Here is a 15869-nt window from a genome sequence, read left to right as displayed (position 1 = left end):
TAGAAAATACACAGGAGAGTAAGGCTAAGGCTTCTTTTTCCCAACAAGTTACACATAATTTCATATTATGGCAGTGATTTATTGCCACCCTCCACACGGTTCCCAGCACCAACAGGAATCACCCCAGGCCACCTTGTCACTAGTCAATAGCAATCTCGGTGTTTGAGTAGGAGCCATGACATCACCATGCGTAAGTGTCACCTGGGGCAACTTGCGTCAACTCTGTGCCTCAGTTTTCTCATCTCTAAAATGGATGACAACAGTGGTTCCCTGACGAACGAGGACTGGGGGCTTATCGTCCCGCTTTGATTCTAAGTCACCACTGATTACATGAGGCTGCCTGATTTCCGAGATGTTAATACAGTATATGAAAATACTCTTCACGAATTGATTAAATACAGTAATAATTAAAAGACAGAATAAGGACAAAACTCAGAAGAATGCCTGGCACGGAGTATGTGCCCAGTAAATGTTAACTTGGGCCAGCCCAAGAGTGGGCTCGCCAGCCTGTGGGCCTGTGGTGGCATCCTTAGCGGTGGCAGAACATGGCGCTCTGGAAACAGAGGGCTCCTTCAGTCACTTGAAACTTTTTTTTCCTAGCTGGTAAACCTTTCTTCTAAACTAAACCTTATACAGGATCTGATGTGTAAAACAGATTAAAGAGGATTTTCTCTGATTAAAGCGGGGTGTGAGGTAGGGAGGCGCCACAAAGCTCTGCCTACCTTCCCGCCGCCACCCACCCACCTGCAGGACAGCCCACCCAAGGAGCCCTTTCAGGGTGGCAATGTCACTTTGTTGTGATAGTTCAGATAATGAATCCCCTAAAGCTCTTACAGGTGTTTGTCAGTCCATTACTTCAAACCTTGTCAAATCTCACCTTATTGAATTGTCACCTTACTTGTGGCATTTCACCAAAGGTCACCTCTTGGCATTATTTAGCACCTAATATGCGCGCGGCACAGAACACACTTCCAATGTACTTTTCTCACCTTCCTCCACCTTGACCCCCGAAGTGCTTTCAATCTGTCACATGTGACCGAGACCATCCTTTCACCTCAACCAAGCCGCGCCATGACCCTCCTCAGAGGTCATTTTAATGCTCTCAGAGGACAGAACACGAAGGATGTCCAACGCTGTTCCACACAAAGCTTTCTGCCATCAAGGACTTCTTATTCTAACATCTTTTTCTTGAAAACCTCTGAGCTCTCTCTTAGGACACCTCCACTGAGTAATATGGAAACATACACCTATCCAACAACCTTCTCTTCTGGATTATCCACAGAAAACTTAGCAGACAAAGAAAATGAATGAAAATAGAAATACTCTATTCAGTATCCCACACGAAATTGTTCAGTGAGTTTCCTCCACAGTGGTACTCGCTGGGTGAGTGTGGTGTGTGTGTGTGTGTGTGTGTGTGTGTGTGTACACTTAGGCTTGGTACGTGTGACGTGCAAAGTAGGAACTACGTGGAGGTGTCCACAGAAGTCCATGGCTGTGGCTGCTCAGAGGGCTTTGACCCTGAAAGCAACTACCACACATAAGAGAATTCTAAAACAGCTCCTACAAAATTTGGAAAGTGAACACAGGATATTGTCAAATTATCTCTTCACCAGATGCCAAACAAAACTTGTCCTTTCTTTTTACAGTTCTCCCTGACTCACTGCTCCATAAATTAGGAAAAAGGCAAAGAATTGTCTATTTTTCTGTAAAAGGATCATTTACTTATGAGAGGGAAAACAATATCCCCTAAGTTCAAATACCAAAGGTCATTTAAGAGACACTCTCTGCTCCTTAGAATACATTGTTCAATTCATTTGACTTTAAACTAATATTTAGACACAAGAAAACCTTCTTTAATAAAACAATTGCAATTGAAATATATTTCTGAACAAGAAACAAATAAACTGGAATGGAAGAACACAAAACTAAAGAGGGGGAAGAACTCTGGAGTAAATGAGCAACAAAAGGAAAAGGGGAAATAGAGAGATGCGGAGAGAAGGTGAGGATGAGGCAAGGGGGCGGGAGGTGGACCCTCTGAGCTCTTCTGGTTTGTGGGGGTCATTGTTCTCGACGGTTACCGTTGACTTTCAGCTGCTGTAATCCATACACTTCTAAGGTCTCCCTTCTAAATGTTGGCCTGAACACAAGTGCGTTCAAACAATTCTAAGAACACAGAGGTGAAGGTCAGGGTGGTTGTGAAGCCTGGGTCAAAATCAACTCCGGGGCCTGAGGACCTGTCTGTCATGCCATCAGAGTTTCCAGCTGATACACATACAGACGGCAGAAGTAGCAAGACCTGAAATGACTGGTGGCTATCCAAAAATCCTGAGCCATCCGTCTCTTAATGTCATGAAGACTTAATTTTGGTTTGTTCTCTTTATAAGCATGTTTCTTTTGTTTTCCTCTGTACTGACTTCCTCTCCGTGTCTATTTTTAAGTTCTGGAAGCAGAAGATGAGTGTTCTCATGTTCTCATTTCCATAAGAAGGCTTGAAAAACATGGCAAACAAACAGTACGATTAAATAAATGTAAATAAGTAATCACATTTTGGCCAGTAAATTGTCAAGACAGCTGTTTTCCTGATTGACTTTGTCTATGCTATTCAAGAAATATGGTGTTTTTCTAAATGGATACCCAGAAGGATGAACAAGTGGGTCCTAGAGCAAATTACGCCTGAAACATCCCTGGAGGCAAAATGACAAAACTGAAGCCGTCCTACTTTGGGCGTCATGAGAAAGCGGGTTCTTTGGGAAAGACAATATTGCTGGGAAAATAGCAGGCAGCAGGAAAAGAGGAAGACCAGCTATGAGATGGACGGACTCCATAAAAGAGTCCTAGGCTGAGTCTGCAGGAGCTGAGCAGGGCTGCTGGGGACAGGGCGCTGTGGACGTCACTTACTCAGAGGGGAGGCCGGAGTCGGAGTCCACTCAATGGCATGTGACCCACATTCAAGACCCAAATGTTTGCAAGACTTTGCTCACTTCTTTCTCTCGTCTTTTATGCATATAAAAGGTCAGAAAATTATTGGCAACTCTTACACTGGACCAGGTTGTCACTGGGTAAAATAAATGAAAGATAATTAGGTATTCCAACCTTGACTGGAAGCTGATTATTTAATTAACCCAGACAACATGTACATTTACATCCTGGATACCATCAGGAATAATTTTTCCAGAGGACTCCGCAGCGTACCCCAAATCCACGTGTCGGAAACATCATCACTGTGATCCAGTCCCTTGATGGCATCTCCAGAGCTGCACAGGCTATTCTGTGACGACCCAGTGGCACTGGCACTGGACACAGTTTCCTTTTGTGGAGAGAAATGGTCCGGCTCTGCAGGCAGTCACCCAATTGCTTCAGTGTGTTATTTAACTATTCTGTGCCTTGGTTTCCTCATATGTGAGGGGGGAAATCATAGTACTACTTTTCACGTTGTTGCTTTAAATGCAATAATGTCTGTAAAGCACTTAGCCATGTAAGTGTTCACTCTGCTGTTAACGTTACTAACTTTTTGATTGGTCCAAGGTCTTTTCCCAGAAAGAGGGACCCCATGCCCCTTTATTAACAGCAGAAGTATCTTTCAGGTGTATCTGTTTTTCAGCTTCAAGACTGATTTTAGGGCAGCCTTTGAGCATTGAGCAAATCTCACAGAGCCTGTATTTCCGTCCTCCACTTTGTTAATCAGTCACTTTTGTTTATAGAGCTGCCATGCACACTGTACACAGAGAATCCACAGTTAAAGAATTCAAGTACAATTCAGCACTAAAGCTGTAGCGAACACAACGGCTGATGGCTCACATGCTGTTTCAGGGTTCTGTAGTGACTTGCCCCCCCCACCAGTGTGGAATAAGGTTGTATTTATTAGGTTGGCGCAAAAGTAATCACAGTTCTTGCAATTATTTTTAAGCTTTTAAACCGCAATTGCTTTTGCACCAACCTAATATATGGATATAATAATCCTACGTCATATCCAACCTTGTTCAACACAAATGGTGTTCAAGGGGCCCAGGAATACATCCCCGCGAGACCCATTCTCTGTACATGTTCAACCATATATGTACGTATGATTATTTCTCAAAAAGTGTGTAGCTAGTCTTGTGATGAATTAAACGCAAATTCATTTAAAAGCTCTCCTGAAGTCATAGTTACCCCTCGGCATTAGAATTCCTCAAGAAGGAAGAACAACACTAAATCAATTTCTACCTTTTATTATGGGAGATGAGACATTTCTGATATTAAACAGCAGTTCATGCCAGAAAACATAAAATTCTCAGATACAATAACATAAAAACTTAAAATCCCTGATTTTAAGTGAAAGACACCACGTTTAACATATCATTAATAGAAAAAGAGCCTTTATGAATAAGTAAGAAAACCCAATAGATGGGCAAAGAATATGAATACGAACAGCTCTGTTCACAGAAAAAGAAATACACTGATAATACGGATGTGAAAATATGCCAACCTTAACTATTGATCAAAGGAAGACAAACCAATGATACAATACTCTTTTTTTGCTTTAGCATATTGGCAAATATTTAAAATATTCTGAATATGAAGTATTTATGAGGGTGGAGGAGGAGAGGAAACTCTCTGTTGGTGGAAGCGTAAACTGGTAGGACATGTTGGAGGGCAACTGGCAGTTTCTATCAAATTTTTAAATTTCCCTTAGGAAGTTAAAGGTGGGATATGCATCTAAAGGGAATATATTTCAAATATCCTTAAAGATATAGATGTTCACTGCAGCATTGTTTGTAGGGGATAAAAAAATGGCACAATCTAAGTGTCTATCAGTGGGCTCTGAATGGATGAGTTGCGGTGCGGCCCTACAATGGAGGATTACTCCAGCTAATAAGTGCAATAGCCCCGCCTGTGTATACTGTATGGATGGATCGCTGTCCCTCACATATTGCGTGAAAAAGGAAAGCTGTGGAACACGTATGGTAAGGTTAAATTTATATGTAAATGAAAAACCCCACATTTTTCTATGTCTACATCTCTATGTCTTTTTCTATACGTCTTTATCTCTGTATATAACTACATTTTCTTCAATATCTACATATCTATACCTATCCCTCTATATTGTTCTATGTACATAGGAAAAGAATTGAGATGATACATAGTAAATTCTCAAGAATGCCCCCAGGGAATGAAAATTAGGGGAGGAAAGGGAGTAATTCTATATTTGGCTTTTCACTTTATACAACTCTATGTTCTTGGAATTCTTTGTTTTATGACACCTACCTACGTATTACTTTTGTAAATACGAAGATGAAAATTAGTGATTTTCCAAAAATGCTCCTCATTCCTAAAGCAGAATGAGGACGGCATTCAGCCTGCAGACTCCTCTCTCAGAGTCCCGCTCCATCCTGGGGGGCACAGGGAGGAAGGAGGGTCCTACCAACGAGAAAGTGAGGGCAGCGTGGGGAGGGTGGCAGCAAAGGTCATGGCAGCATGTCTTTATTTTCAGGACCATGTGTTGGGGGCTGCGGGGCCACAACTGGGGATGTTTATAGGTGTTACCCAGGGACGGAGATGGGTGCACCCTTGAGTCCAGAGAGAACAGGATTTCTGTGATCAGAGATACTGGACAGGAGGCTAGAGGAGGCTGGTGGAATTGTCCCTTCTTGTGCTATGAGGTCAGTGTGGAACCTGATTGGAGACTGCACATCTTTCCGTTCTTTTTCTCCATCCTGCTCAGAATGAAGGACTTCTGCTCTCTAGCCTCACCGATGGGTATGACGGTTGCCTAGAAACAAGCCACTTGTCTGCATAGCTTTGGTATGTAGGAGTGGTACATATCATAATAACTCACTATCACTCTAAACACTGGAGGCTGCTCGTCCCAGGGTTTGCCATGCAGAACGTCTATTTCTACCCAAAGGGCCAGAGTGAGTGAAAGCAAAAATGGAGCACATGACACCGAGTGGGATTGGGAAGTGGAGGTCTTTGGGGTGCCATCGTTCAGCCCACCACATCAGTGGTGCTATTCAATCTGTGACTTAAGGCGACGGATCTGACTCTCAGAAAGACTCAGGCATAAAGCTGGGGCAGAGCCTCGGAGACACCCAGTGCGCTGGCCGATGGGCGGTAGAGAGGGCTGGGGTCTCTCAGTCATGGGGAGGTGCCAGGGCCGGGAGAAGTGCTTCTCTCTAAGGAGTACGACAGGCTTTGGAGCCTTCCCCAAGCAGCACAGCCACAGCGTGTGTTTCGGCTGAGCACCCTCCTGGCCGTGCTCTTCCGCCCATGATGAGTCTGGCTTCTCTAGGCGTCCGTAAGTTCTCCTCTTCACCCTCATCCATGCCCAGCACACACACCTCCTGGGAATTTATCGTGTGCTGCTGCCTTTTAGCCCTTTTACTTGGAACGTCTATTTAAGCCTCACCACAACCGGAGGATTAGATTCTATACTTATCTTCCTTTTGCAAGATCATACCCAGGGGCATATGTGTTGTTACTTATCAGGGCCTGGACTTGAACTCAAGCACTTTGATTTAGAAATTGAGCTCTTAACCCCCATGGTGTCTTCAAGGAGACTCACATCTTTTTAGGCAGATAAGGAAGACGTACGAAGCTGATGCAGGCAACGCTGAGGTGCCAGGTGGCAACCACCAGGACCTACACATTTCAGAGGTTTACACAAAACCCTCCCCTAGAGAACTTAACGCTTAAAGGGAGGATTTCTTGATCACAGAGTAAGAAGTCTTATCTATTCTGTTAGACCAAAGCTGAGTTCTCTTGAACAGATATTCTGTGATAGAAAGATCACAGTCAACCTTTAAAACAAATCAAACTCTAATTTATCTCGGCTACATAACATTCTCGAACAAAGTATGGCTGTAAACACATAATAAAATAGAGAAATAAATAAAATCTAGAGTCATCAGTTTTATTTGTAAGTCCTAGCCAGCTGCGGCACAAAACTACCTCTGGCTAGAACATTATATTCAACTTTCTCAAACAGGTAAAGTGTAGCAGGGACAGCAGAAACAGCGAGGGCGGGATGAGAAAACCACTTCTGGACTTTCAGTGTTTTATGAACCTCTACCTGGCCATTTAGAACTGTTGTTTATACCCAGAAGAAATAATATCTAATAGAAATAACTAACACTATATTAAAAAAAAAAAGATCTCATTTATGGGTATTTTTAATTTTGCTGTTTGAAAAAAAAGTTGGTTTAGATTTTTAATTCATTTCATTGAAGCATTATATAGAGAAGCTGGATATTAAAGAGTTTTTTTTTAATGAGGGTCGAGTGAAATCTTGATTGGGGGAGGGGGTGGGATTAATTTCTGTTGATTCCCCGAGAACCATTTATTGTATGTATACATCAGATTGTTAAGTAAAATCTTAGAAACCAAGATTAATGCTATTTAAAGATACTTTGGGCAAGAGTTGGAAGCAAATTCCACTTTAAACCTTCTAACCTGATTAAGAACCTAAAATATTCTTGCTAATCTGGAAAATACCCCTGATTTTAAAATTTCCTAAAAGGTAGCTCTCCTCCTACCTTCAGGATGGAATACTGGATGATTTCAGTCAAAACGCATAGCTATTACCATAGAAAAAGTCCTGCAAGAACGCGCTGCGGCCACTTTACTCATTATTGAAGTGCCTTATGACTGTCAGAGGGAGCAGGTAAGGTGGTAGGGGCCGCACAGAGAGCGAGATCAAAGTGTTTTTGTTTACTTCTTTGAAGTCTTGTAGTATCTACTGTTTACCATGCACACTTTTTGATTCATGCTGAAAATTGGAATTCACCCATCTCTCTTTTTCCTGTCTAAGTTGCCGATGGAGCACATTTCGTCGACTCCATCGATCCCTGCCCCCACGCATTAGCACATGCACACGTATACCAAGCCAGTGGAAAAGAAAACAGAGTTACTCACATTCATCCACTTTACAAAGATTTCCAGGCTGCAATGGGAGGGCTTTACCTCTCCCTGAAGGATGAATAAATAGGTAGCTTGACTGACACCCTATTCACAGTGCAACTGAAGTGAGAACTGAGACCCGGGCCCTGCTCTCCTGCACTTAGGAGACCCCATCCTGGCAACATGGACAGGATAGTCCTCTGTCTCATGGTCATCTTCTCGGGGACAGTGGCCCATAAGTCAAGCCTCCAAAGGCCAGATCGCTTCTTGATCAGAATGCGTCAACTCATAGATATTGTTGATCAGCTGAACAATTATGTCAATGACTTGGTAAGGCCATCCTTGTCCTAACAATATTTAATTTAAGTAATATTCTTCAATTAATATACAAATGAGCTTTTTGACTTCTAAAAATAACTCAGAACTAATTTTCTTTTGCTCTAGGGCCCTGAATTTCTGCCAGCTCCAGAAGATGTAAAGGTAAGAACAGCTGAATTTATTTGTGAAGCTATCTTTGATATGTTTTAAAATCCAATTAAGAAAGGTATTAACATGATTATTTAGGAATACATTTAATGTCAATGAATTTGGAGATTTAATAATTGGTAAAATAGTTCTTTCTATTTTGGTCAAATATTCATTACTTTACCAACATGACAACCAATAAAACACTACATACCTTATAAAATATACTTTTATCTTCAAATATCCCTAAGAGTACTCTCAAGTAGTGCTGTTGAGACAGAAAAACAAAACTAGAAAATATATCTATGCTCTGGGCAGTTTCTGAACAATGAGCAACTAATTACATTGCCAGAGTCCCTGGGCATGAAATTCTTGAGGCTTCTTTATAAACGTACCTCAGAAATATAGACACATACCATAAGAAGCAGAATTCACCTTTTAATAACAGAAAGAAAGAAAGAGAGAGAGAGAGAGAGAAAGGGAGGGAGGGAGGGAGGAAGGAAGAAAAGAAAAAAAGAAAGGAAGAAAGAACAGATTACAGGAACAGCCGGAGGAACGGGTGTGGACCTGTAGAAAGGCTGACCTGTAGAAAATTCCATATGCCTTGGCCTCAGGGAGTCTCATCTTTGGCCTTCAGTGAAGTCTTTTGAAAGGACCATTTTCAACAAGTCATCCCATTCTCTTAAGCCATTTAAATCCAGGAGGTTCGGGGAAGAACAGGCTGCTGATCTTTTCCTTACTAACTTTCATCTAGTCTTCAGGTTTGGTACCTTGGGGATATAAACGCTACTGGGGAAATGTTTTCACAGTCTCAACCTTAACTGCATAAATTAGAGTAATTATAAAAGTGCTACCAGTAATTAGGACGCTACAAAGGGTGAGACTTATGAAGATACATTGCAAAGAAAACAATTATTGTAAATGACTATGTGTAAAAGTGTAGAAAGTGAATGAGTCACAACTATTGCTTTTCTCTAAAACTCACTCTCTAGCTCTGAAGGGAACCACTCTCATTTACTGGGCCCGTTTCTAACAAGCAGCATCTAAAATGAAAGTCGCACATTCAGTTTATGGGAAAGACTTTTCCAATAAGTAAGAATATTTCTTAATTGATGTCCTACTTATCAAAACATGCATTTTTCAGCATCTCATGCACGTTGTTTAACTGCTATGGTCAGAGTTCTTTCTGGAGTTTTCGAGCTGCAGTCCCTATCTTACAAAACAATAAGAAAGATGCCTTATTTTCTAGCTTGAGTTGATCTAATGGGTACTTCCTTTATAAGCTTTGTTAAAGAGAGATATTTTTTATCTTACATCATAATGCAAGGATTTTTGTCTCAGGGACACTATATTCATATGGTAATCTGATCAGGCAGTACCGGCTGTGAGTAGTGGTGTAACTAAGGTCGTTAAAGCTATGCTGTCAGGCAAATTCAGGAAGGAAGAAAATAGTGCAAGACCACAGCAGTGTTCTAGCAAATGCTTCAGAGCCTGCCACCAAAGTGGGCCTATAAGAGACTTCAAAAGATTAAAAAGTTTAATGGAAATAAATTCATTGAAATTCTGCAGATAAACATTGAGCCTTCTCTATAAACCTAAGAAACATAGACAAATATCATAAGAAGCAGAATTCACCTTTTAATAACTAGAAAGAAAGAAAGAAAGAAAGAAAGAAAGAAAGAGAGAGAGAGAGAGAGAGAGAGAGAGAGAGAGAGAAAGAAAGAAAGAAAGAAAGAAAGAAAGAAAGAAAGAAAGAAAGAAAGAAAGAAAGAAAGAAAGAAAGAAAGAAAGAAAGAAAGACATAAGATCTCTGATTGGCCTCGTCAGGCGTCTTTCTTTCTCTTTCTAATCACGTAATCAGTGGCCCTGGAGTTGTGATGATTTTGCTCCCCACCACCTGCCTCCTGAGAATATCTGTCAGTGTCTGGAGAAATTTTTGGTTTCCACAGTTGTGTGTATGGGGGTGATTTCTATTGGCATCTAGTAGGTAGAGGCCAGGGACACTATTAGACGTTCTAGAATGCACAGGACAGCCCTGGCAACAAAGACTTATCCAGCCCCAAATGTCAGCTGCACTGCTGCTGAGAAACCCTGATTTAAGTCTAGTTTGCCTGTGGGACAAAGGTTATTTTGTCCAATTAGCAAGGCTTCCCAGTGTGAATGGCCAGGGCTTTCTTTGGGGGAAAAAAAAAGAAAGAAAAAAAAGTAAGTAGGTTAAAAATAAGCTGTGAGGAGGCAAATATTTTCAAATACTCAATTGCAACAACAAAGTCTTGCGCGCCTCTTTGTCAAAGCAGCACTTGACTGTTCACTGGCTAAAGAGAGGAGTGGTTTGTTACTCTTGCTTTTAACTCCCTGACTGCTCCCTCTGTTCTGCAAAACTCATGTAGGACAGGTAAGTCCCCAGGTTTTCATGTGTTAAAGGCTGAAGGGAACAGAGCCTCACCCTTAGCATCTGCTGTCACCAAAGCACAGCACAGGAAAGCCATGCTTGTGTTCCCAGATGGTGCTCCACATGAACTGGGGGTCATCTGGTAAACCCACGGGTGCCGGCACCTGCGGCTGCCTGGACCAAGGTCAGTCTCTCCCCTGTTCTTCTCTGCACATCCTTCCTGCAGTTAGTGGGCAGCTCCTCTGCCTCTCTGAGGCGTCCTCTGCTGTGCATGCAAAGTCAAACGCAGCGCTTCCGTGTCCTACACACACACTGCCAGGGACAGCGCTGCTTGCAGACAGCACAGGGCAGAACACTGTGGTCTATTGGGACAGGAAGGGCAAGTGGCCATGAGCATTGGTGCCCAGCTGCCAGTCAGAGGCTCCAGGAGAGGCTTTCTCGGGCGTCACAGCTGTCATCACTGGTCTTGACCACTCCTGGCAATATTGTCTCAAGGGAGTTTGTTCGGTAGGGCCCCTCTACTTCTTCGGAACCTAATTTTCTTTCAACACACCCATGTAAATGTTAACTCAGCAAAATGGGCCTCTGTGAGAAATGCTGGTTTCTCAGATCAGCACGGATGAAGCAGTTAGCGTTTTCAGTTTCAGCTGGAAAATTTACCTCTTTATATATGAATATTATTTTTTCCAGTAAGTTAAGCCGGTTGTGGTCAAAAAGAAGAGAAAAGAAAAAACTTCAACAAACATGAACATGTGGTTTTCAAGGAAAAAAAAAGTGCTATAATGAACATTCATAAATAGTTTCTATTAAATAAGCATTTTGGCAAACATATGGAAAGGATACTACCTTGCCCGAATGACAGGCAAGCTGCTGTGATAGAAGGAAACCAGATAAGCTGGTTCTCGGCTTGTGGCTATGTATGCAAAGCAAGCCTGAGGGGGTTGTGTCTGACAGATGCGTGTTATTCATCAACATTCAAATTGGGCAAGCCGAAGGGTAGGAAAATGCAAAGCAGGCCAGATGCTATTTTCAGCTGATGGTCCTTGAGAAGACTTAGGTCATACTGCTCTGCATGGGACAGCCCTTGGAGGACCTGAGAGAGACTGAGGTTTCTGGTTACAGGGCAGTGGCTTCCATGCGCATTAGTGAAATGAAGACATGGCAACTCTTTCGGGGGTGACGGGAGCGGGGATAGCACCATAAGTACACACTTGCCGAAAGTAAAGTGACTTGGCTACACGTTCTTAGATCAGCATTAAAAGGTTTCCAACAAGGCAGTATACATTTTGTTCTTCTAAAAAGTTCCATTTCATTTTCAGTTCGATTTGTAAGATTTTGACTTATTCACTAGTCACTAGTTATTAGACTAAACCAAGAGACGCGTTTTGGACCCTTGTGCTGTCCATTTCTCCATGCTCTGAGAATTCTCTCCATTCCTTACTGTCTAAGGAAAGGTCTTTCGTCCCATTGGCTGGGAGGAAATTCTGTTCCTTGACTGCTTGATTCAGGCAGAAGCCTACCCTACCTGACCTGAGAGTGTGACTAGCATTTTAGAAAAGTCACGTGTGGTCCACGGCAGGGGTATTAAACCTTACGTGAGGACGATGCCATCAGAGGTAGGCACTCACTTCCTTTCCCCAAGGGGAGGGCTTTAACTCATTAATTCATTTGTGGGCTTCACACATATGGATGCAGCATTCAGTAGCAACAAGACACTATGCCAGGTGTACAGGATAAGCTGCTGCTGTTAGCTACCTCCACGCGCATCGTAGAGGGAAGCAACACACAAATGAAAAAGATTCTTAATCAGGCTACAGCATACGGCACTCCAAGCTGCCACCAGTCACAGTGCAACTTTTAGAGCCTCCAAATTCAGAAAACGTGTCCTAAAACCGAGCTAACTCTCCCTTACGATACACGCAGGTCCTGCCCACCTCCCCGACCTCAGCATGGCGTTAGGAATACAGAACTGTGGGAAGTGAGGCTTCTTCCTCTTCTTCTCTCTCCTAGCACAGGGGGGGCCTCCTCTCCTGCCCAATGGTTAAGTAAGGAGAACACCAGGTCATTCCTCACTTGTCTGCTGACATGGATGTTACCAAAGACACTGTCGTAGAAACAGAAAAAAGAGGATTGGGAAGGTCATTTTTACTTTCTGAATAACTCCTGTTAACATGTGTACAAATCATTTCTCTTTCAGAGACACTGTGAACGGTCGGCTTTTTCATGTTTTCAGAAGGTCCAACTAAAGTCAGCAAATGCAGGAGACAATGAGAAGAAAATCAACGTATTAACTAAACAGCTGATGAGGAAACTACCTCCCACAAATGCAGGGAGAAGACAGAAACAGAGACTAGTAAGATTGTCATTTGTTGTCTACTTTATTTGTACTGATTAACTATATCTAACACACACACACACACACACACAGACACACACACACACACTCACTCTGAGGCCAGAGCCTCAGTGCCTTTCTTCCAGTTACACCTTATATACAGGGTTGTTTTGAGACACGAAGTCATCTTTTCTAAGTCCACACACTTGAAAGTGCTCAGAAACCCAACTGGAATTTGCTAATAGTCCCCGACACCTGGAATAAGAGAATGCAGCTTCCCAAGGTGAAGGAGTCAGTAGGTAGAGAATCCACTGCGACTTAGGACTTCAAAACATTTTCCTCTCATTATATACCAGGTGTTCTTATTCGCAGAAGCTAGCTCCTAGTTCTCCCACGAGAGATGACACAGCCTACAAGAGACCAAGACAAACCTCAAACTTTACTTTCCTCCCATAGAAAGCATGACTGTCCCGGGCATTTGCAGAGTCAGTGCCATATTTAAATAGGTAGACCCCATTATTTGGCTGGGGAATTTCAATAATCTCTAGTTTGGGGGGCCCTGAGAGCATCTTGTATATCTCTTCTTTTGCCAACTTGGGAGCAAGGCTGATACTCTCAGTGCTGATACCAGCATTAATCAAAAGCACTGGATAAACACAAGATAAATTACTCTAAACTTTTTTTCTCAGTTTTCTCTCCTCCAAGGAATTTACATGTGATTCAAATAATATCTTAATTACATTGTCAAAATTATTTTAATTTCTTGGCCAAGTTGCAATGTGAGAAGTGTTCCTCTCACACTTCCCTCAGAAAGAAAGGAGCTGAGCATGCCTTCAAAACCCAACACCAAAGACTCATGAAATGGTAGTGCGAGCACTGAGCTTAGAATATCCGGTTAGGCACCTTCATTTGATAGATGGGACAGTAAGACCAAAGAGGTTAAGTGACCTATCTCAAGCTCCACAAAAAGGAAAAACCAGAATGAGGGCTAGGACTTATACCCCCTACCTCTCAGTCAAACGCTCTCAGCATGACATCAGACCGGCATGAGAGATGCTAAACACCAAGCTAGGCGGGTCTGCTCTCTCAACAAGAATAAGGGTAAAGAACCAAGAAATTGTTTTGAAAAAGAAATAGAAGCAGGCAGACAACGCACATATGAAAAATTGTTCACTCTCCCTATAATCTAATAAATGGAAATTAAAACAAGGAAATCCTATCTTTTTCCAATTAAACATTTAAATACCCAATAACGGTAAGAATACTCTGTGAATAGAGATAAAGCTTTTTAAAAATGTACATCAAAAGCCTTAATATTTTTTATCCCTTTCATTTAGTGATTTTACTTTTAGAAGTTTATCAAATCAAATAAACAAAATGTATTTTTGAAATGAAAAATTATTCAGAGATGTTCTTTGAAGCATTGTATAAAACAGTGAGAAGTTAGAGCAATCTATGCATCCAAAAATAGTAATATTTCAATCCTATGTTGGAATACAGAGCAACCATTGTGTATCATATTTTTGGAGAATATTTAACATGTAGGAAATGCTTGTGATATGTTAAGTGTAAAAAAAATACGTCAAAATTACCAACTAGTGTAAATAACACAAACGCAAAGAAAAAAATTACTAGGAGGATAGATACGAAAACATTGCCAGTGGCTATCTCTGAGAATGGGATTACAAGTGATTTTTCCTATTGCTATTTTCTGAACAATTTTATGCAGTTTTCAAATTTTTTGAGTGAACATGATTTATATCTGTAATTGGGAAAACAAATTTTAAATGAACATTTATTCAATAGGAAACTATTTTAAAGAACGTTACTTTTTCATTGATTTCTAGACATGCCCTTCATGCGATTCTTATGAGAAAAAACCACCCAAAGAATTCCTAGAAAGACTGAAATCACTCATCCAAAAGGTATCTAACTTAAATTACCTTTGATTTTCTACCTCATCTTGATCCCGATCGCATCCTGTGTTAGGTTACTCATGGTGTGCTATTTCCGCAGATGATTCATCAGCACCTCTCCTAGAACTCACGGAATCCGAAGGTTCCTGAGGACCTCACGGGGAGCCGGACACTATTGCACACACTCTAACGCAGCCGTGAGACCCACTCCTGGGTATTCCCAATGGAGGAATATGATACATTAGCGATGGGGAAAACTCGGATAAGTGTTCACAGTCAGGATGATTTCCCCCCAACTTACCATGCGATGCTTCAGTCTAATCCACGTGCTGTGTTTGGTCAACTTGAAAAAACTTTCTACTAAATCAGAGTCTGATTTCCTATCTTATGGATACCTATGACTTCTAAAGTTTTTACTTTATTTCCCTGCCCAACTATGACATTTTTTTGGTTGAGGGGAAGCTTACAATTTTTAGCCAAGAACACAGTTTGGGAATTTATTGATCTTATATTAACCTTGATCTTGATTACCACAAGAATGAGGTCTCTGATATCATAACTTTAAAAAGTTATATGCCTTCATTCAAGCTGGAAAATATAGAAGCATAGGGTCAAAATGGAAAGTTGAAGGTCTTTATTCTTTTTAAGGAAAATGAAAACTGAGTGTTTAAAAATGTGTATCTGAAGAGTTTACTTTGTATCTCAGAATGTCTGACATATAAGTATATAATTTATGTACTGGGGCATAGCTTTACAAGATGGCTACAAAAGAAAAAGTCTTACTTCTTTATTGGGATTTATCAAATATAGTATAGCCCCCTGATAAGCTAATACTTTATGCTTATGGAAATGGCAATTAAAATCTATACAGGGTCATCCAATAGAT

At 41.5% G+C, this 15869-nt stretch overlaps 1 protein-coding gene across 1 annotated transcript; it reads left to right on the top strand.

The window, feature by feature from the left end:
- The first annotated feature begins 7995 nt into the window (after positions 1-7995).
- Positions 7996-15163, top strand: IL21 (interleukin 21). Its single transcript, XM_033134939.1, has 5 exons — positions 7996-8205; positions 8320-8355; positions 12930-13085; positions 14915-14992; positions 15084-15163. Exons 1-5 carry the CDS (start codon positions 8059-8061, stop codon positions 15105-15107), a joined length of 441 nt encoding a protein of 146 aa, XP_032990830.1. The 5' UTR covers positions 7996-8058; the 3' UTR covers positions 15108-15163.
- The last annotated feature ends 706 nt before the right edge of the window (positions 15164-15869 follow it).

The sequence above is a fragment of the Rhinolophus ferrumequinum genome, chromosome 18 (assembly GCF_004115265.2).
Source record: "Rhinolophus ferrumequinum isolate MPI-CBG mRhiFer1 chromosome 18, mRhiFer1_v1.p, whole genome shotgun sequence".
In the NCBI taxonomy this organism is placed as follows: Eukaryota; Metazoa; Chordata; class Mammalia; order Chiroptera; family Rhinolophidae; genus Rhinolophus; species Rhinolophus ferrumequinum.
Note: the sequence above shows the minus strand (reverse complement) of the source record. Positions and strands in the feature narration are given on the sequence as shown.

What these genes read in the sequence shown, in the direction of transcription:
- IL21 (XM_033134939.1), top strand. Translation starts at nt 8,059, where the DNA reads ATGGACAGGATAGTCCTCTGTCTCATGGTCATCTTCTCGGGGACAGTG. An exon ending in ACAATTATGTCAATGACTTG is followed by an intron (nt 8,206 to 8,319) that starts GTAAGGCCATCC and finishes CTTTTGCTCTAG; the next exon opens with GGCCCTGAATTTCTGCCAGC. An exon ending in GAAGACAGAAACAGAGACTA is followed by an intron (nt 13,086 to 14,914) that starts GTAAGATTGTCA and finishes ATTGATTTCTAG; the next exon opens with ACATGCCCTTCATGCGATTC.